Here is a 21,546-nt window from a genome sequence, read left to right on the forward strand (position 1 = left end):
ATATTTATAACCTTTATAATATGGGAGAACTTGGCAGAATTTAAATTTTACTGTCACAACTTTTGAGAAGCCAATGTCACTTCCATAACACATTGACACAAAGGAACATAAAGACTATTTCCTCTAAGCTATAAACTTATGTTGACTTTAAAAGCTTTTAAGGACTGATTAAAGTAGATTCAGAAAGCTAAGCAGAAATCCCTCATGCATAGACTTTGATATATTTTAAGGACATATAAAAGAAAAATAATTCTTAAGTGACAATGATTCAAGGTTAAAAAAAAAAAAGTCATCCTAATTCACAACTCTCTAAACTTGGCTTCTATCTTTTTTATTTATTCTAACAACAGAAAAATTGTAAAAAACCTATCCAGACTCTGGAGAATTCCTAGATATTAGGCAGAATTTCACTATTTCAGGGAAAACTGTCCAGGCCTGACTTCACTCCTTCCTTTCTGAAATTGCCTCACTTTATGTATTCCTTCCTCCCTACCTTTAAATTCTGACACCATGACCAAATTAAATCTGCCATTGTTCTTAGATAGTGTGTTTCAATCTACTCTCTCCTTTTACATTCCTTTTACATCTTTATAATTTTCCCTGCTAAAACATATCTCCCCGATCACTAGTCACAAATAGGTGGTGTTTTCCCTTTACAGAATAAGTATCTTAAGGGCTGGCTTGATACACAGTAAATGCTTGAATGCTTTTTTATTATTCACTGGATAACAACAGAGACATATATTTTATGTTGAAAATAATAAGCAGGAACATAGGACTGAATAATTGGTAAATAGTCTATCCAAATACCTACTATCATCTGATTTTAATTTACTAAATCTTATATTAGTTGGTATAAAATAAAGGGGAAAGTTAATTTCCCTTGCAAGAGACAAGTTTTATTTTTTTCCAACAGGGTTTACTGCTAGCTTTTCTATAGAAGAGATAAGACAAATTAGCACTCACCTGGGGATTCTGGAAGGTGCTCTTGACACTCTTCTCTGTCTTGATATTGAACTAAATGTGACCACAAAGCAGACTTTCCCTAAAATTAAGAGTTTATGAAATTAATTCATCAAAATAATTCATATTTCCATAGCATTTTGAATGATGGAGACTAGAGATCCTAAGAGAGGTAAGGACTAATATGTGGTACACTGTTTTTTAAATTTACTCATGGAAAAGTCGAGATTGAAAAAAAATTACTAATATTCCATTTGAAATGACAGATTTTTACAGGGGAAAAAAAGGCTACAACCTAGGAAAAAGAAAGGAAAAATATTGGATGCCAAGCAATTTATCAGAAAATTAGGAAGTGGTCACTTCTGATCTTGAGTCAATCATGAATTTTCAGTATAATACAGAGACTTATCTTTTGTTTTTCTTGCCTTTTTTCTATATCTCTTCCTATTGACAAGGTCCAATTCAAATTCTGCTTCCTCCAAGAAGCCATCTCAAATTCTCACATTGGAAATTATTCCCATCTTCATCTCATCTTATACCATTAATTGATATCTTTATGCACTTGTCATATTTTAATTTGTAATTATATTTATCTTTCTCTATTAACATTCAACCCTGACACCTTACTATGGCAGAGAAGAAACCAGGGTTCACAAAAACCCTAATAATTGTAGGTAAGCTTCCCAGGAAGCAAGATTTCTGAAACTTCCTTTGGTTAAAAGGTACACTTGTTATTCAATAAATGAAATATAAATAGCAAACAATAAAATGTACATCCAGTTAACTTTTTAAAACTAAAAAGCCCCACTTCAGCAATAATGCTTTAATTCCTTGTTGCCATTACATACTTTTCAATAGGTTTTTATATCCTACAATTTTAAATGGCTCTTCTTAATATTCCCTACCTGCTTGATCTGAAGACCATGGCTCCATATTCTTTCCAGCAAGTCACATAGGCTGGCAATTAAAGTATTTTCCTCCAAGCCTGTTATGTTTGCTTCACCATGGCCAAGTTCCACTGCTTCATGTCCCATCTTTTCCACCAACATGCGTTTTGTCTGCAGACACCACAAAACCAAAATCAATCAAAAAGAGACTGAGAAAGCTGAAACTTTTTTCTTTATTTTTCCACAAATGATATCAACTTTGGGCATGTTAATCTTTGTGTATCTGACAATTAGAGTACTATCATATTAGAAGTAAGAAAGATGATGTGATTGGATATTAGATAACCTCTATTAAGCAGCTTTTTGCTGAAGGGTTTCATATACAATTCTAATGATATGAATGGCACTGTTCTTTTCCTAACATTGGGATATGACATCAAAGAGAAAAAAAAATCTCAGTCACCAGAATTTTGGAATACATACATGTAATTATTAGCATGTCAAGGACCTCAGTGAAATGATGATATTTGGGGTTAGCTTTGGTTAAATTTAAACAAAAAATTATCATATAAAACCTGTTTTTCATGAGTAGATTAGCTTTCAAATTAGCCAGGTCTTTTGATTTTCTTCCCCTATTTTTGTTACCCATTTCATCGTATTTTTGTTCCTAGGAACAGCTTAAAAAAAAACAAACCTCAACAACAAAACAGAAAGTAAAAAGAAGACAACTTAGATCTCCTTTAGTAGCTCTTAGAAAATACATGGTGAAAGGTGACATTAAAATTATTAGATGAATAAAGTTAGGGGATTATGTATATATTTAATTTCTTTGAAGTTATCTATGCTCTTCAATAGGGATGGATAATTGATAGCTGATGTGTACTAAAAGGTAAAGATAGATATATGCAACTACAAAATAATTGGTTTTCACAAACAAAGGCAACACCCACCACTAATGAGCTTGTTTGGAGTAAAGGATTCATTTTAGAGAGTAGTGGAGAAAAGCTTTACTCCTGGATGACAGGTCAAACTATGGAAATTCTTGAAAGCCAGACTAATTTCAACTTGATCATACATGTTACAGGCCATAGGGAGTCCAGAGATATTTCAGAACATTAGCAAGAGTTAGAAAAATAGCTGGCCACATAAATATTTTTAAATGAAATTAAATGGCTCATAAGAGGATTGCAACTTTGACTTCATATTAACAATAAAAAACAAATCAGAGTGAGAGTGTGCATAATACATACCTTCATTCGACATTCTTTTAGCAGGCCTTCTACAAATTTCCAGTTGGTCTGAGCTATCACTGCTGGAGAAAGATCTGACAATTTGGGCTGTCTCAAATTTTTCCCTAAATTCCTTGCCTCTTGCATATATTTCTAAAAATTAAACAGCATTATGAATACATGAGCATTAGTCTGTTGATCTTACTTACAGATAAATAAGTGTGGGGACAAAGAAAGTTCAAATATGGTTGTATGTGTACATGCAGCAGTAAATTAGCTAAGATTTAGAGCACAAAAACAATGACATTTCATTATTTCTTCATTGACATGATTAATAATAACAATAATTCACATTTCTATAGTGTTTTATAGATTAGAACGCAATCTCACAATAATCCTGTGAAATAAGTAGCATTAAGTCATTTTACATCTGTTTCATTATATCTTCCATATCACACTAGAGTTATTTTAGGAAAAAATAATATAAGTACTATGGATTAGAAATTGGGAGAACTTATTTACTTACAAATTGTGACCTAATAATTTTTCACCTTTTTCTTATAATTGATAAAATGGGTATATTAATTCCTAGAATCTTAGTCCAGAGCCAAGGTACAATGGGAAAGCTACAGTAGTGGCACAATAATTCTACCCAATACTTTTACGGACTGATTTTCTTTTTAGAAACTCATAGGACCAATGCCTTTAAGTCCTATGAGTTTCTAAAAAGAAGATCAATCAATATGATTAAGCTAGGCTGAGTTTTTTTTTCTCCTATGTTAGCTAGTAAATTTCATCTAGACACTAAAACATTCTTCCCTTGTAGTCCCCACATGGCAGGTGTTTCTTAATCCAATGGTTAATAGTTTTATTATTGCATTAAATTATGTTGTGGTGAACATACAAAAGAGAGGATCAGGAGCCTAAAAAGTAATAAAGTGAAAACAAAGGTATGATTTCTTTTAGTATTTATGGAGGAAAAAGTAAGGATTGATTTGCTTTTCCATCTTTGAATCACTCACCACCCCGCATACTTATTTGAGGCTAAGAAATTAAAATGAAAAAAGTTTTCATACATAGAAAATAATACTCACTCAGTTGAATAATGTTTTATGATTCTACAAAAGGAATGAAACTGGTCTTAAGGATGAAGAAATTGCTACCAGGGAATTTACTTTTTAAGAAAGAGAAAATACAAAAATTAGAGAAGGTAACTTAAAATCTTAAGGCTTTGGAGAGAAGACAGCATAATAAAAACAAGTGTCTCTTAAAAGAATCTCTGATACAAAAAGTCATGTGCTTTCATCCTTGATAAAAGAAAACAGAATGAGAAAGTACTAAATACAAACAAAAACAACTCAGCAAAAAAAAAAAAAAAGTTGGCAGCAAAAGGAAGGATGGCAAATTTTAAATGAAACAAACGGGCAAAGGGTCTAAAGATACTAGGATAATATGTACTCAGGTAAATGCAAGAGTCAAACATCTGGAAAAAAAGCTTTTAGCCAAAAAACATGCAGGCAGCATTCAAAGGAGGATATTTTTAGGAAGTTGTGCAGGAGGAGGTGGCCTCTTATCCCACTTCCAAAATGAATTACAATTCTGAGTTCAAAGTTCCTGGCAAGGCTTACAGGAGATAGATATGCCAAAAGACCAAAAAAGCAAGAAAGAAAAAAAGAAAACACACAAGCAAAAGAACCATGCACATGATCTATTTACAGCATAAAGAAATGGGAAAGGGAGATTGCATATAGGGTCATGGACAAAGAACAACTAAAGAGACTATGTTGAAATTGACAAGCAGGGTTTGAAAATAATATCTGCATGGTCACATGAATAAAAGTAGTCATATTTAGCAATGATAGTATTTTGCTTTATTTCCACGTATCTGAATTTAGCAATAAAATCTATTGAAAATATTTTTTAAAAATTTTAACCACAAATCATACTTAAAATGCAATTATTTAGATATCAATCATTTATGGTAAATGACAGTTTTATTTTCAAGTAGCATAAAGCATAAGAGATGGATACATAGACACCATTCCTATAAATTAATTAATCAACATGAATTTACTGAATTTAGTAATTTTTAGCTATGTTTGACCCTTTGTGAACTCATTTGAGATTTTCTTAGCACACAGGAGTGGTTTGCCATTTCCTTGAGGCAAACAGGATTCAGTGATTTGCCCAAGATCATACAGTTAGTAGGTGTCTGAGACTAGTTTTGATCTCAGGTATATGAGTCTTCCTTATTAAGGCCTATTTCTTTATATCTAATGCCACTTAGTATCTACTAATGCTAAATGCTGAGTATACCAATAATGCCTAAGTTCTGCCAAATTTGGCAAGTATCTCTGTCTCTAGATTTTTTTCACTTAAAATGAAAAATTAAATATAAGAAAGAAAAGTTTTTTTTTTCTCCATGTCAAACATGGGTATAAAATATTTTTAAAAAATTTTAATTGCTTTTCTTCCAACAAAAAAGAAGATATATATATATTTGGGTTAAGATATGCATGATTATGTAATAAATACTTGAATAAACTATATCAGTCATAAATTTTTAAAAACTATGTTACACGTATATACAGAAAAACAAGAGAAGCTGAATGGCTGAATACTTTTAACTCTGAGATTGAGGCAAAATATGGAAGTAAATTACATACCTCCTTTAAGTCATTATCTAATCCAACATGTTCTGAATGCTGTCGTAGCGGATCTTTCCTACGCTGTGCTGTGGCACTCCGGCTAACCCAGCGACTGAAATAATCACATCCAAGAATTTTCAAATTAAAACAAAACAGTGTTGGCATTTTCAGTAAGAAAAAGAAATCTAACATTGAAAATACAATATTCCATGACTGTTGGATGCATTCACTAATTTAAGTGCCTATGTAGTTAGTTACACATTATTATAATGCTCTACAATATTTTATGTATACACAATATATACATATTTGTAACCTTTAATGACATGATCTTTTATATTTAGGTGAGGAATCCATTTGGCATTTGTTGTGGTATTTGGTATAAAAACAACACAAAGAAGGAATTGTGTTCTGTTTGAAGCTTTTTATCTTTATATCAAAATTGTTTCCCACCAATCCACTCAGGTTCATTTTGAACAAAATATTAGTTCCTTCTGATGTTTGTTGTGACCCTGTTTCATTATTCCTTTTTCAACTCTTTTTTTTTTTTAAAAAGGTATTATTTTATTAAAATAAGATGAAACATCAACACAGCCATCTAAATTTTAGTAACAATTTGCAGTAAATTTAAATGAATAATATTTTTCTTTTTCTTTTCTGTCCAAGACAATTTACAACCTAGTGAACACCTCCCTTAGAGGAAATATGCATAATCGGGTAAAGCAAAAACAAAACAAAACAAAACAAAAAAAAAAAAAACATTCACCATACCTAAAAATGCACACCTCATTCCGTACCTCTAGCCCAAAACATCTTGGCCAAGAAATACTGGATACAATTAATTCTCAGTTTTTTGAAATTATTATTGAAAGAAGGGGCAGCTAAATAGCATAGTGGATAGAAGTCAGGAAGATCTGAGTTCAAATCCAGCCTCGGACATTTAAACACTTACTACTATTTGTGTGACTCTGGGCAAGTCACAACTCTAATTGCCTTGCAAAAAAAATATATCATTTGGCACTGCTTTGGTAAGAGTTCCAAAAAGGTTTTTCAGAATTGTTTCCTTTCATGTTGTTGCTATGGTTATCACCTGAAATGTTCCCTTGATTTTGTTAACTTCACTGTGCATCACTTCATATAAGTTTTTCTATATCTCTAAAACCACCCTATTCCCTATTTCTTATAACACAAATTCTATTACATTCATATGTCACATCTTTTTAGATATCCACCAATGAACCCTTATTTTGTTTCCATTTCTTGGCTTAGATAACAAGTATTGTTATATTTTTGTACATATGGTATCTTTAGTGACTTGGAGAGTTTCATATTCTTTTAGAGAATGGTTGAATCAATTTTTAGCTTCAACAATAATGTCCCAGTATGCCTGCCCTCCCACAATCCCTCAATATTTGCTGTTATTTTCTTTTATCATCTTTGCTAAATTGATGATTTTTTGATGTTAAAAAGGAAAAACCTAAGTGTATTTTGATTTGCATTTTTTTTGGTAGTAGTGACTTGAGAACATCATTTTACATGTTAGAAGTTTATAAATTCTTTTTTAAAGAACTATTAATTCATATCCTTTGACTACTTATCTTTTGAAAAATGATTGCTGGTTTTGTATGTCACATTATTTATTATTTAAGATATCAAACCTTTATCTTTATTATTTAAGATATCAAACCTTAAATAAAGATTTTGTATATGATTTTCATTTTTTCCCCAGGCAACTATTTTTCTCCTTATGATGAATGAATTAATTTTGTGTAAGTCTTTCAATTTCATGTAACCAAAATAATCTATTTTATCTTTTGTAATTGTCTATATCCCTTTTATAGATTAAGAATATGTTAAAGAGTTATTGATACCTAATATATTTTCATTTGAGAACTGCCTATTTACATCCTTTAAATACTTATCTACTGAAGTATGACATCTTCCTTTGTGCTTCTATTTATATATACACACACATCACATATGTATCTTTAATATTAAGACATTTTTCAGAGAAATATGCTAGGAAAATCTTTTCCAGACTGTTTCCCTTATGATTTTGACTGCATTTATTTAACTTGTGCAGAAACCTTTCAATTTTGTGAAATCAGAATTAATATTTTTTTCTCATTCAAATTCAAGCCCCCCAATTATCAAGCATTATTTTTCCCTCATCTCCTACCCCCAAAACTGGAAAAAGGGAAAACAAAACCTTTATAACAAAAAAAGCAAGATCAAGCTTTGTCAGAAGGTGGATAACATTCCTGATTATCAGTACTCTGAAATTATGGTTGAATACTCACTGAATTCATTTTTACAATTTTGTTATTAAACTATAGTATGAATTGTTCTTTTGGTTCTGCTCATTTCACTCTGTATCAGTTCTTTAAAATCTTTCTGGGTTTTTCTGAAAATGTCTTTCTTCTTTTTTACAACACAATAATATTGTATTAAATTTATATTACAAAATTTGCTCTTTTTCCCAAATGATGTATATCCCTTTAAGTTTCCAGTTCTTTGCTATAACAAAAAGATCATAAAAATTTTGGTGGAAATTAAGATTTGGGAGACCCTGAAATCTATTCACAGACTCCTTGTAGGTTTGTAGATCACGAGGTAAGAAGCTCTTAGGTAGATAAATTCTCAGACTACTTATTAGAAAAACCTCTAGTATTCCTTCATTATAGACAATGCTAGTTATTTGGGTTTTTTTTGTTTGTTTGTTTTTTCAATAACAGCTTTATTATGGTGAAGGAAAAGGGTTAGGAATTTTTTTACTTTGACTATTCAAATGATTTCTTTTTCTTTTATTTTTAGATTTTTATTTCCAAATTTTTTCCCTTCCTCCTATACCCTTCTCCCCAAGGAGGTAAGTAATATACCAACTAATATAAATGATATAAAAATCATGCAAAACATTTCCACATCAATGATATTTTTAAAAGGCAAGAAAAATGAAGCAAGAAAATTATACTTTAATATTCAGAGTTCATTGGTTCTCTTCTCTCTGGAGATGGACAGCATTTTTTCATCCTGAGTCCTTTGGAATTGTCTTGGATCATAATGGTTTTGATCAGAGTACCCAAGTCTTTCAGTTGATCATTATTACAACATTGCTGTTATTTTGCACAATGAACTCCTGATTCTTCTCACTTTATTTTGCATCAGTTCACATAAGTCTTAGGTTTGTCTTTTTTTTTCCTGAAATTTCCTAAAAATCCCTCAAGCATAACAGCAATAGTTACACAATTCTAACAATTCCATCCCAAATCTTAAATACAGTTAAAATATTAGCAATAATTCATCAACCATCAACCCCTTTCCCACTCCCCCCATGTCAGTCCAAAGTACAAGAGCAGGGGAGATGATCTCAATCTAGGTTGCTTCAGGCAGAGGCTCTCAGTCCATGCAGGGGGTGGGTGTGGCGTGCTGACAGCTACCAAAGCTTCAGATGGATTTATCCATGTCCCAGAAGTGATTCAATAATCTACAATTTGACCAAAGTCTAGAACAAAAAACAAAACAAAACAAAACCAAAAAACCCCAAATCTAACAAATAAAGGTTAGAACAGTCTGAGATTGAAAGACTGGTCCACAAGATGTGGGGAGGCCAAAATAGATTGGTTAGCAGCTTTGTCCTCTCATTATAGAAACTTAAAAACAAACAAACAAACAAAAACAACACTTGAATATCATAGACACAATATCCAGTAATAGATAGATGATCAGGCCAAATACTTATTTGCCCAAGTATTTAGGATATAATGATTACATATAACCAGATTGGAAACAGCAAGGTATGGTATAATTGAATTGTACTAACAGTTTCTATTGACTATTGCTCTGATTATAGAAATCAGTGATAGGAAAAAAAAATGCAAGGACATAACTATAACATAAGCAGTTAAAACTCAACCTTCAGCACATCAGAGGGTGGAGCTTTAAAACTCCCAAATAGTATTAATTCTAAGCCCAAGAAATTTACCTCCAATAACAAACCCCATTAACCAAAGTTTCAGATAAATCCCAAACAGTTATTTACCATGACCTTATATTAATAACAGTAAGAAATTTATCTCAGAAAGTTCACATTTTTCATACCCAAAAAGATATAAGCTGACATACAAATCATTTTGCTTTTAGAATACCCAATACACAGAAAAATCCCAAACTACATATTGTCCATAACAAAAACATTTTCAAAAGGACAAAGGCAAAAACTATTATTCTTGGAGTCCCTTTAAATAATTGACATCAATACAGTTAATTAAAACTTCCTATTTTCACATAAAAGAATCTGAAAAATTCTTAAAAACATCAATTAAACCTTTCAAACTATAGATTGCATTTATGATCATATTCCTTAAACAAGGAAACCATTATGTATCAAAAGAAACAAATATTCAATCAATTAATACCTTGTAATCTCAACCTGTCCTTTAAAAGACTAGATTGCTTTCTTCAGCAGAAGGAACCCAGCATGCTGCAGCAGCCGCCCTTCCTCCTCATCTCACTTCCAAAGGAGCGGGCTCAAGGAGTGAAGGGGGAAGTGAGCTAAATCTTTATCCTTGAGGAAAAAAAAAAATTTTTTTCCTGTTTCCTACTCAGTTTTCCTACACAGGAATCCTTCTCAGGATTTAGTCAATCAATTTATTTACTTTCTCCCAATATCAAGTTTCTTCCCAAGTCCACCACGCTTCCCAACTTTCTCTTTCTCTCTTGCTACATACTTTTCCTTCTGTTTCTCTTCCCCCAAAACACATCCCATCTTACAGCAGTCTCTCTGTGACTGCTTTTCCCAACCAGTTTGTTCTTTCTTTTTCCAACCGATTCCTTCTTGAAATCATTCAAGCTTTCAATTTACTCCTACTAATCAATCCTTCTTAAATCACCTTTATTCTTTTTTTTTTTCCTTCAAAACTTTTAAGATTCACAGCACAATGAATAGCTAAATAACTCCATAAAACCCATATACATGCTCTGTCAGCAGAGCTGACAGAATTTTTACAAATTACCCAATAATTCTAGAAAGTAACATACCATCTAAAATACACAAATTACCCTAAGGTAAATTATCAGCATTTTGTTTAATAATCTATATTTTAATTTCAAGTCCAATCAAATAAAAAAAGTTTTTCTCTTCAGTTGTAAAAGGCCTCAATATTCAAATAATTTTAAGATTTTATACTTAGAATAAGTCTAGCATATGTGAGGCAACAGTAAAATTATTTCCCCCACTTTCAAAATTATAGTACCTCCTTAAAAGAAATTAAGTTCCCCAAATTCTTAATCTTGTTGCAGACAAACAATGATCAATTCTCCCACCCAAGTTTAGCCCTTTTAAACTTTCTGTTCTCTAATTCCATGACAGCAAATTTGCTAATAATTTTTCTTTCTTCTCCTGGGACAATTTTTAAAAACATGCCTAGTTTTCCCACAGGTCCAACAGATCAGAGCTCCCTGTATTTGGCTATTTACCCCTCTTGCTCTGTTTTTACTCCACCCTTTTCCCTGTACTTGGGCAGCTGGTAAAGTCTGAATTAGCAATATGATTCCTTGACTTTTCTCTTTCCCGATCTCTCCTCACAAATACCTTCATTGTTTTTTTCAGTAATTCCTCAATTGACTTATTATTCCATCCTTCCAATTTCTGCAATTTCTTATTTATGTCTGGCCATGAATTGAAGATACAATATAGCTTCAACACACTTTCTATTGCTGATCTAACTTTTATCGCGAATATTTTTGAATCTCCTCTTTGAGATGTTCTACGGTGGTTCATCCTTTTCCTGCCTAACCTCTAAGGCCTTGTTAAGATTTTGTCTTTCAGGAAAGGAATTCCTGGTCCCAGTAATAATTGGGTCCCTTAAATCTTGCATATTCTGTTTGTATGCTTGATTATTATTATCATCCTGTTCTGGATTTACTAATGGATATTTTTGTTCTGCAGCCATCACTCTTCTGAAAGGGGATGATGTACCTCCCATTCTTCCATAGCTGCCTTTCTAATAGATGATTTTTCTTCTGGAGTGAAGGCTAAGATATACAATCCTCTCCTCAGCTGTTCTAATTCTCTTTCCAAAAATCTATATACTAGTTCCCTGTAGGCTCCTGCTGCCCCTTGGTTCTCCAGTTTAATCAAGGAAGGCTGCCTTTCTGGTTCTGCCTCCGCAGCTGGGGTTGCTTGTGAAGGCGGACCACTGACTGAGGAGGGGGCATATTCGGTGGAGAGACTGCAACTAAAGGATCCCAGGAGTGAGATGGGATCTTCTCTGTCTCTGGCCCTTCTTCCACCTTTTTTGCCTGGCTTACTTAGAAACAGCCAGTTTTTTTTTTTATCCCTGAAAGCCAGAGGCTTGCATACATTGATTCCTCTGAATTGAAGGGATTTTTCTCATTAAATATAAATTTAGTTGTTGACATGTCCAATTATCGGAGGAACCATATTTTGGCCAAATTATTCCTCCACCCAAATCTTGTCCATCCCAAATAAAACAATACTTTATCATTTTCTTTTCTTTCCATACCTTGGCAATTTATTCCAATTCTGCAACCAATTCCCTAATGGACTATTGGCTGGTACTTCCTTACTTGATTCCTGACTTGGAGACTTCGACTGCACTTTCCCCATGATTGGAGAGGATCACACTCTTGCTCCAATCTCTTGGCAAAAATCACTCTTTGCCAGTGGTCAACCAAGAGATGCTTTGGTGAGTCCTTCCCTTGATATCCCTGCAGCCTGACAACATACATACCTTAATTTAGTGAGATCTAATCTCTCGGGTCTCCCCTGACCCAGCCAATTGATCCCTAGACTCCAGAAGACCTTCCTAAACTTGTACGTACAATTCCTTCCAGACTACGAGCTCATATACATCTCATACAAAATAACAGGTTCTACTCTGCTTCTTCTTTCTTCATTGAGTGTCTCTGCCTCGGGTTTCTGCCTAGCAGAGAGGAGAACACTGCCAAACCCTGGAGACTTGGGGACAAAAGGTCCCCGCCTTGTTCTCCAAAGTCAAGCAATGATCATTCCCTTACTAGACATTTATCCCAGAAAACGAGCCCCCAAACTGTGTTTGGGCAAATCCAATTTACAAATACTCAGAGATATCTCAAGTGAAAAATGAAAGTATTTATTCTTAGAATCTTGCAAGAAGTGAACTTCTCCAAACTGGACTCCGAACCAGTCCAGAGAGGTTAATTTTCACAGAGATTGAAATGAGTTATATATAGTCATGACCACAAGAATAATGCTTGGAAGTAACATGAACTTGTTAAATTTTGACCTGAATTTTATGATGGTAAGTTTTACAACTGCTTACAACTGTTTATCCTATTTCATTTCCCCAGATAAACTAAATCTAAGTAATAAGTTAATGATTTTATAGGAAACCATATAATCCCCCACAAAGAGAAGGTTTGTTTAGAGATAAGTAGTTCATTAAACTAGAAAAACCAAGGAGATTTAGTTTACCTCAGGCTTCCTCAACAAACAGATCTCTTAGAATATCACCAGGTTATTAAATTGTTAGATTATTCTCTAAGAAGTTAAGGTCTAGGAGATCAGATATTTCTGCTAGAAGAGCAAGTCTTTTGTTCTCCTTCCCAGAGCCAAATTGATTAACAGAGCCTTGAAATTGGGTCTGGAATTATCAAGTGAGAGGTCCTCAGTTTCCCTGTTACACTCAACCCTCTCCTCAATTTCTTCTCTTTTTTGAACTTCTTGGTGTTCTTCTTGCCTATCTGATCATTCTTTCTCATTCTTCTTGTTAAATCAGTATCTATAGGAGTCATTTGTCAATGAATATTTATTAAGTGCCTGTGCAAGCTTTGCAAGCAAGCAAATAATGATTCCATATATGGATAGTGTGGTGACTCAGTTCTCTGTTTGAAAAATGAGACTTTGATCAGAGAAACTTGCTTCAGTTTTTTTTTTTTTTTTTTTTTTTTTTTTTTTTTTTTTACAATTACTCTTGATGACTATATTTCTCTCATTTATTTCATTATTTCTCTCCTTTCACCCTGTCCCTCCCTCAAGAGTTTGGCTTCTGACTATCTGCTCCCTAGTCTGACTTCTTTCTATCACTCTCCATCCATTCCCTTCCCCTCCTACTATTCTATAGGGTAAGGCAGATTTCTATAACCAATTGATGTGTATATGTTATTCCCTCTTTTGAGTCAATAGTGATAAGAATCATTCTTTTCCCTTCCATTGTAAAAGCTTTATCTTATCTCTTTTATATGAGGTAGTTTACCACATTCTACCTCTCCCTTTATCCTAATACATTTCTCCCTCACCCCTAATTTTATTTTTTTAGAGATTATCCATTCACATTCAACTAAAACCTATGACCTCTGTCTATATATATTCCTTCTAACTGTCCTAATAAAGTGAAAGTTCTTATGAGTTACAAGTATCATCTACCCATATAGGAATGTAAACAGTTTAATCTTATTCCCTTATGCTGTTCCTGAGTCCTATATCTGAAAGTCAAATTTTGTTTTTAGATTTTTTTTTTAATCACAAATGCTTTAAAATCTCCTATTTCATGAAATGTTCATTTTTGCCCCTAAAAGATTCTACTCAGTTTTGCTGAGTAGGTGATTCTTGATTGTAATCCTAGCCCCTTTGGCTTTCCAGAACATCCTATTCCAAGCTTACTGATCCTTTAATTTGGAAGCTGTTAAATTATATATTACCCTGATTGTGGCTTCACTATAACAAGTACTTTTTCTTTTTTTTGAGACTATCACTAACCTTACATATAAGATTTCTATAGCTCTTAATTAACTGATAATTCCTAAGGTTCTTGAGTACACCATTTTCTCAGTAGAAAAATAATATGTATTAAATTATTATTAAAATAGCGTAGCACAAGACAGAAAGTCATCTAAGGTCTATTAAATTTTATTTTTATTATTTTGATAGTATTTTATTTTTCCAAATATCTGGCTAAGGCAGTTTTCAACATTCACCTTTATCAAACCTTGTGTTCCAAATTTTTCTCCCTCTTCCCTCATCCCCAAGACAGCAAGCAATCTGATACAGGTTAAATATGCAATTTTTCTAAACATATTTATTTGTCATGCTGAGCAAAAAAAAAAAAAATCCAATCAAAAAGGTGAAAAAACACATTTAAAAAAAAGAAAGAAAAACAAGTAAATGACAACAACAACAAGGTGGAAATACTATGTTTGATCCACATTCAGTCTTCATGTTCTCTCTCTAGATATGGATGGCACTTTCCATCACACGTCTCCTGGGATTACTTGGAATCACCTCATTGTTGAAAAAAGCTAAGTCCATCACAGTTAATCATTATATAATCTTGTTGTTACTGTGTATGATGTTCACTTGGTTCTGTTCACTTTAGTTTGCATCAGTTCATGTAAATCTTTCCAGGCTTTTTAAAAGTCAGACTGTTCATCATTTCTTATAGAACAATAACATTCCATTACATTTGTATACCATAACTTATTTAGCCATACTTATTTAGCCATTCCTCCACTGAGGGACATTCACTCAATTTCCAGTGACTATAGACTATGGTACAACATAATCTATTAAATTTTGGCAGGAGTACCATGAGCTACCTTCAGTTTCTTAAATCTCAATACCTTAAGAATGCTTCTGTCTTTAAGACAAATATCCAAGATCCTTTATGGTAGGCCTCACAAATTATTAAATACAATTAACTTTCAAATGTCAAGGATATAAAGTGTAAAACTTGACTTTTATTTCTAGGGTAAGAGCTAAATATGGTGGCCTAAATCACATCCTCCAACTTCACTTATATTTTCCACTAATAGCAGGATCTTATATTTAAAAGTATTTGGACTTATTGGGTTAAAATCTTTTCCTTAATTTTGTTTCAAAAGGGAGAAAAAAGGGACAATTATGGTTCAAAGTGCATTTCTCCATCCATCAATCACACTGAGTAAACACCTTGTTGTATCTTCAAGTATATCTTTCTCATAGTTCCCCAATATCTGCAGTCCTCTACACTGTATTCAGAAAAATAAAATACTATTTTTAAAAAAGGAAATTTGATTGACTCTCCCTAATATTTATGTAATATTTACTGGACCATAGAAAACAATGTATACTATCAATCTGAAACATGGGGAGACTTATATAACTTGATTCAGATACAAGTAACAAGATATAACCAAGATAACAATAAAGAATAATATAAATACCAAAAAAAAAAAAAAAACCCAAAATGAAAAAAGATGCTGTTTAATTCTAAGCAAAAACCTTGAACCTTGAAAAGAGTTGAGAAAATATATTTTTCCATCCTCCATTACAGAGGTGAAGAAATATGAGTGTGAAATGTTGGATATTTTGTCACATAATGATGACAAATTGATTTCTTTTAGTTTTTTTTGGTATTTTTTTTTTTAAACAAGGGATGGTTTGGTGTGGAAGGGGAGGAAAAATTAAGAGATTATATTGGAAATCTAATCCCTTCTTAAAGTTTTGCAGGCACCATCCTATTTCAGGCCTTCTTCATCTCTCTCTTTGGAACATTTGCAAAGCCTAATTGATCTCCTGTCTCCAGACTGTCCTGTCCCCATTCCAATCAGTTTTCCCCACAACTACTAAAATGATTTTTCCCCACTATATAATATTTATTTTTTATAAAGATGTGTAATCCAGCACCTACTTTAAAAAATCATTTAGTTTATTAAATCATTGTTTTGTAGGAAAGCATTAAAAACAGCTTAAGAAATGCCATTGCTATGGACAAAAAAATCCCTTTAGATTCTTTTTTTCTACTCCATATTTTAATATTGGCATAGATAAGGGAAAACTAATTCGTCTCAAATGTTTAGTAGATGATAATTTTCATTTAGCACGTACATTGACTTAATTACTATTATGGTATTTAAAGACTTCAATTAAGTTTCAGAGAAAAAAAATTAAGGATACCATGACAGTTTTATTGTATTTTTTTAACAACAACAAAAAAAAATTTTCAATACAACAATCTCTGTATTCAGGTTGACTTTTCATGTTATTCTATACTTAAGCCAACTCAGTCATACTTCATTTTTATAGAAAAATGTTAAAATCTGTATTGCTAATAAATCAACTTTAAAACTTTAAAAAGACCACTAGTATGAATGGAACAAAAAATATCAACTGTATAATTATCTGGGGTTTCTGATCATAGAAATCAGCACAAGGATTTCTAGTAAGTTCCTCAAAATATCTTAAAAAGTAATTTTTAAACATTTCAACAACAGGCTGCTGAAGAGCTTGATAGAATTCCCATATAATTTCAGAAGTTACCTATAGAAAGGGGAAATATTCTTGCTATATCTATACATTCTGGACCCCTTTTGAGATGAAAGTTACTACATACTCAGATAAAGGTAAAACTGTGCACCTGCCAGGTTAAGAGTTTGTTTTAAAAGTACTAAGAAACATGCAGAATGTATTTGTAGACAAACATCAGCAAATCTTATTGGCCCATCTTTGCTCTCAAGCTTTGAAAGGATGATAAAGCATATTTTTGGGACAAGATCTGCTCAATAATAGCTATCCATACTCCTTCAACATTCTCTACACTCTGGTTGGCTATGATTTCACTCATTTCACTTCCTGTGATTGTTTGCAGAAAAGTGAAGTAGCTCGTTTTCCAAAGTGGCAGAATGATCATTTTCTTCTGTAGGGCAAAATAACACTTCAAAAATGGCATAAAGTAAATCATGAACATTTACTGTAAAAATGGTAAAACTTGAGTCTTAAACTTGACTATGAGGTGATTGAAGAGAGGAATGAATTATTGAAGGTACAACAGTCTTTGAGCACAAGTTCTGGGGCAGAAGGAGTGAACAGAAGTCGGACAAAACAAATGATTATTTGATTTTGATGAAGGAAAGTATGGATACTGCTTCTAAGAATCTTCTTCTGTAAAGGACAGCTGAGGCTGGCAGAAATGTCTGTAAACAGTCCCACATAAACCTCAAAACAGCCAACTGTTTTTGGCCAGACAACCCAACCACATGATTGAGACAGTCTGTTAGGATTGCCTGACTTTCTTCATCAATTTTTAAAAACATATTTCCATGAACACAGTCAACAAATTACTCATTAAAACCTATTTCCTTTCTGCTAAATAGAAACTGATAACAATTAGTAATCTTAGTTCTCATAAACAAAAAGCTGATCATCACTGAACAAGAAAGACTGGTAACCACTGTTCAGTTGATTTTGTATTCTGTTCAAAATGTCCTCACCGTAGCAATTTGGAACTATGCCCAAAGGGCTATAAAACTGTGAATATCCTTTGATCCAGCAGTGCCATTCTGGGGTCTGTAGTCCAAGGAGAAGTTTAAAAATGGAAAAAGAGCCACATGTACAAATGGTTTGCTCTTTTTGTGGTGGCAAAGAATTGAAAATCTAGGGGATGCTAATCAATTAGAAAAATGGCCAAGTTGTGGTATATGAATGTAACAGAATGCTATTATTCCATGGGGAATGATGAGCAAGTTGATTTCAGAAAGACTTACATGAACTGATGCTGAGTGAAGTGAGCAGAAACAAGAAAACATTGTACACAGAAACAGCAATATTGCATGGATGATCAATTTTGATAAGACTTTAGTATTCTTGACAATATAATGATCTAAGACAATTCTAAAAGATTCATGATGGAAAATGCTATTCATACCCAGAAAAAGAACTAGAGAGTCTGAATGCAGATTGAAACATACTATTTTCATTTTTTTGTTTTTTCTTTCTTGTGGTTTTCCCCTTTTGTTCTGATTCTTCTTTCACAACATAACTAATGTGGAAATGTTTAATATAATTGTACATGTAAAATCTATATCAATTTACTTGCCATCTTGGGGAAGGGGGAAGGGGGGAAAGGAAAGAGGAAAGGAGGGGAGAAATGGAAATCAAAATCTTACAAAAGCAATTGTTAAAAACTAATAAAATTTTTTAAATGTCCTCAATGAAAATATTCATTTATGTTTTGAAGGACTTGATAAATTTGGGTAACAGATAAGTTGTTGTGCTCCATACTTTTGGACTAAATGGTAATAGGCCTCTTTCATCTACAAATGCTTTTAGAACACAAGGAATGTATGTAGATTCGATGGCAACAAACTTTTCATATTGAACTCTAGTTTCAAAGAGCTTTAATGTCACTGATGTATGCTGATAGGCACTTATACTATATTTTATCAAACTTCCTATCAAATCCTGTAAAGCAGTTGCTTTGGAAACTCCACCTGAGATAGGGGCACTATGAGACACTGAAAGAACTTCTGCCAACATATACAGCAACCTTATTACACTTTAATTTCCTCAAACCTAGTAGCTTGCCAATTCTGTAGTATAGTGCTAAAAAAAAAAAAAAAAAAAAAAAAAAGCCAGCAACAACTCTGAAGAGACTTGAGCAAGCCGATTTAACAATAATTTTACTTCCTTTCTAGATTATACAACATAGCTTCATCTTCACCCTCATTTTCTTTTTCTTTTTTTGAAGTATTTTTCTTTAAAAAAAAATTTTTTATTGTGTTAGAAATGCTAGCTTCAGCAATAAGAGATGAAAAAGAGATTAAAGGAATTAGAATAGATAATGAGGAAATCAAATTATCACTCTTTGCAGATGATATTGATGTGGGAAAGATTCTTTTCTTTGTGATTCCCAACCCCCCCTAGTTAATGTAATTACCCTTTAAACTCACAAATCCTGGTCCCTTTGTATTCCAATAGAAGTTCCAGGCCTGTCCCAGCCCCAACAGATCTGAGCCAACTCTAGGGCTACACCCAAAAGCCCCTTGAGCTAAATCTCCCACTATAAAGGGACACCTGGGACCCCCTCTTTGCAGAGGTCCCAAACATGCTAGCCATGTCAGGACCCTCTGTCCACTGGACCCCCTGTCTGGTGCCCTCCTTATCTCTACCTTCGCCTATTTCCTTAACTATGCTTTAACCTTGCTTCCAAACCCCATAATAAACCTCTTTTATCAATCTAGCTTTCGGGCCAATAAATGCCTTTATTGGGGACTCATGCCGCTATCCTTGTGCCAAATCCAAGGGGGGTTGCAGGGGAGCTCCATTTGACTCCCTCCCGAACCTGCCACTAGACCTCAACTAAACCCTAATTTCATTTAGACCTCAACAATATGATGGTATACTTGCAGAACCCCAGAGATTGTACTAAAAGACTATTAGAAATAATCCACAAGTTTAGCAAAGTTAAATCCACATAAATCCTCAGCACTTTTATACATCACTAACAAAATTCAACAGCAAGAGATACAAAGAGGAATCCCATTTAAAATAACTATTGATAGTATAAAGATTCAGGACATGGCTTTTTCATATTCTGTGCCTTTCAAACTGCATTGCAAATTCCCATAATTATTAGTTCTCCAAGATCCCTCATACTTCCCCAATGTATGGGGTTATTGTGATCCCAATTCGGAGCTACTAAAGGCTATTTCTGGTCTGGGACTATTCCTGGTGCTGGAGGGAGGGGGAGCTGTCCCACTCCTTCATAGCTGCTCCTCTAATTAGTCCCCTCTCCTCTTGTGAGAAAAGTTTTTGTACAAACAAAACTAATGCAGACAAGATTAGAAGGGAAGCAATAAACTGGGAAAATATTTTTACAGTCAAAGGTTCTGATAAACGACTCATTTCCAATTAGAGAATTGACTCTAATTTATAAGAAATGAAGCCATTCTCCAATTGATAAATGATCAAAGGATATGAACAGACAATTCTCAGACAAAGAAATTGAAACTATTTCTAGCCATATGAAAAGATGCTCCAAGTCATTATTAATCAGAGAAATGCAAATTAAGACAACTCTGAGATACCACTACACACCTGTCAGACTGGCTAGAATGACAGAGAAAGATAATGTGGAATGTTGGAGGGGATGTGGGAAAACAGGGACATTAATACATTGTTGGTGGAACTGTGAATACAGCCATTCTGGAGAGTGATTTGGAACTATGCTGAAAAAGTTATCAAACTACTACTACTGGGCTTATATCCCAAATAGATCTTAAAGAAGGGAAAGAGACCTGAATGTGCAAGATTGTTTGTGGCAGCCCTGTTTGTAGTGGCCAGAAACTGAAAACTGAGTGGATGCCCATCAATTGGAGAACAACTGAATAAATTGTGTTATATGAATATTATGGAATATTATTGTTCGGTAAGAAATGACCAACAGGATGATTTCGGAAAGGCCTGGAGAGACTTACATGAACTGATGCTGAGTGAAATGATCTCATGAAATCTACAAAGATTCTTAAATGGAGTCCTCAAGAGTAATACATAGGATAATTCTTATTACACATTTTTCTAGTAAGCTCCAGATATTCATCCAGTATAGTTTGCATGGTGCTGAATGAACGAAAATAGTTAATCAGTAATTGTATGTTAAGCATTAGGAATTCAAAGAAAAAAACGCCTATTTTCATTATATACTTTAATAACAATACTATATGATCATCAATTCTGATGGACCTGGCCACCTTCAGCAATGTGATGCCTGCATTTTTGATTTTCTTCACAGGCTAATTGTACACTATTTCAGAGTCCGATTCTTTTTGTACAGCAAAATAACGGTTTGGTCATGTATACTTATTGTTTATTTAATTTATACTTTAATATATTTAACATCTACTGGTCATCCTGCCATCTAGGGGAGGGGGTGGGGAAAGGAGGGGAAAAATTGGAACAAAAGGTTTGGCAATTGTCAATGCTGTAAAATTACCCATTCATTTAACTAGTAAATAAAAAGCTATTAAAAACGAAAGAAAAGAAAAGAAAAGAAAGGAAAAGAAAGG

At 33.2% G+C, this 21,546-nt stretch overlaps 1 protein-coding gene across 3 annotated transcripts in view; it reads right to left on the reverse strand.

Moving 5' to 3' along the window:
* Positions 1-21,546, reverse strand: part of DENND5B (DENN domain containing 5B) — a 217,500-nt gene that overhangs the window by 60,711 nt on the left and 135,243 nt on the right. For all 3 annotated transcript variants that reach the window (XM_031938131.1, XM_031938133.1, XM_031938132.1), the window contains 4 exons: positions 5,746-5,839; positions 3,101-3,232; positions 1,869-2,021; positions 967-1,045 (listed from right to left, as the gene is read on the reverse strand). In XM_031938131.1, the coding sequence (XP_031793991.1) occupies positions 967-1,045; positions 1,869-2,021; positions 3,101-3,232; positions 5,746-5,839 (458 nt within the window). The remainder of the gene's footprint in view (positions 1-966; positions 1,046-1,868; positions 2,022-3,100; positions 3,233-5,745; positions 5,840-21,546) is intronic.

Source organism: Sarcophilus harrisii, chromosome 5 (genome assembly GCF_902635505.1).
Source record: "Sarcophilus harrisii chromosome 5, mSarHar1.11, whole genome shotgun sequence".
NCBI classification, from domain to species: Eukaryota; Metazoa; Chordata; class Mammalia; order Dasyuromorphia; family Dasyuridae; genus Sarcophilus; species Sarcophilus harrisii.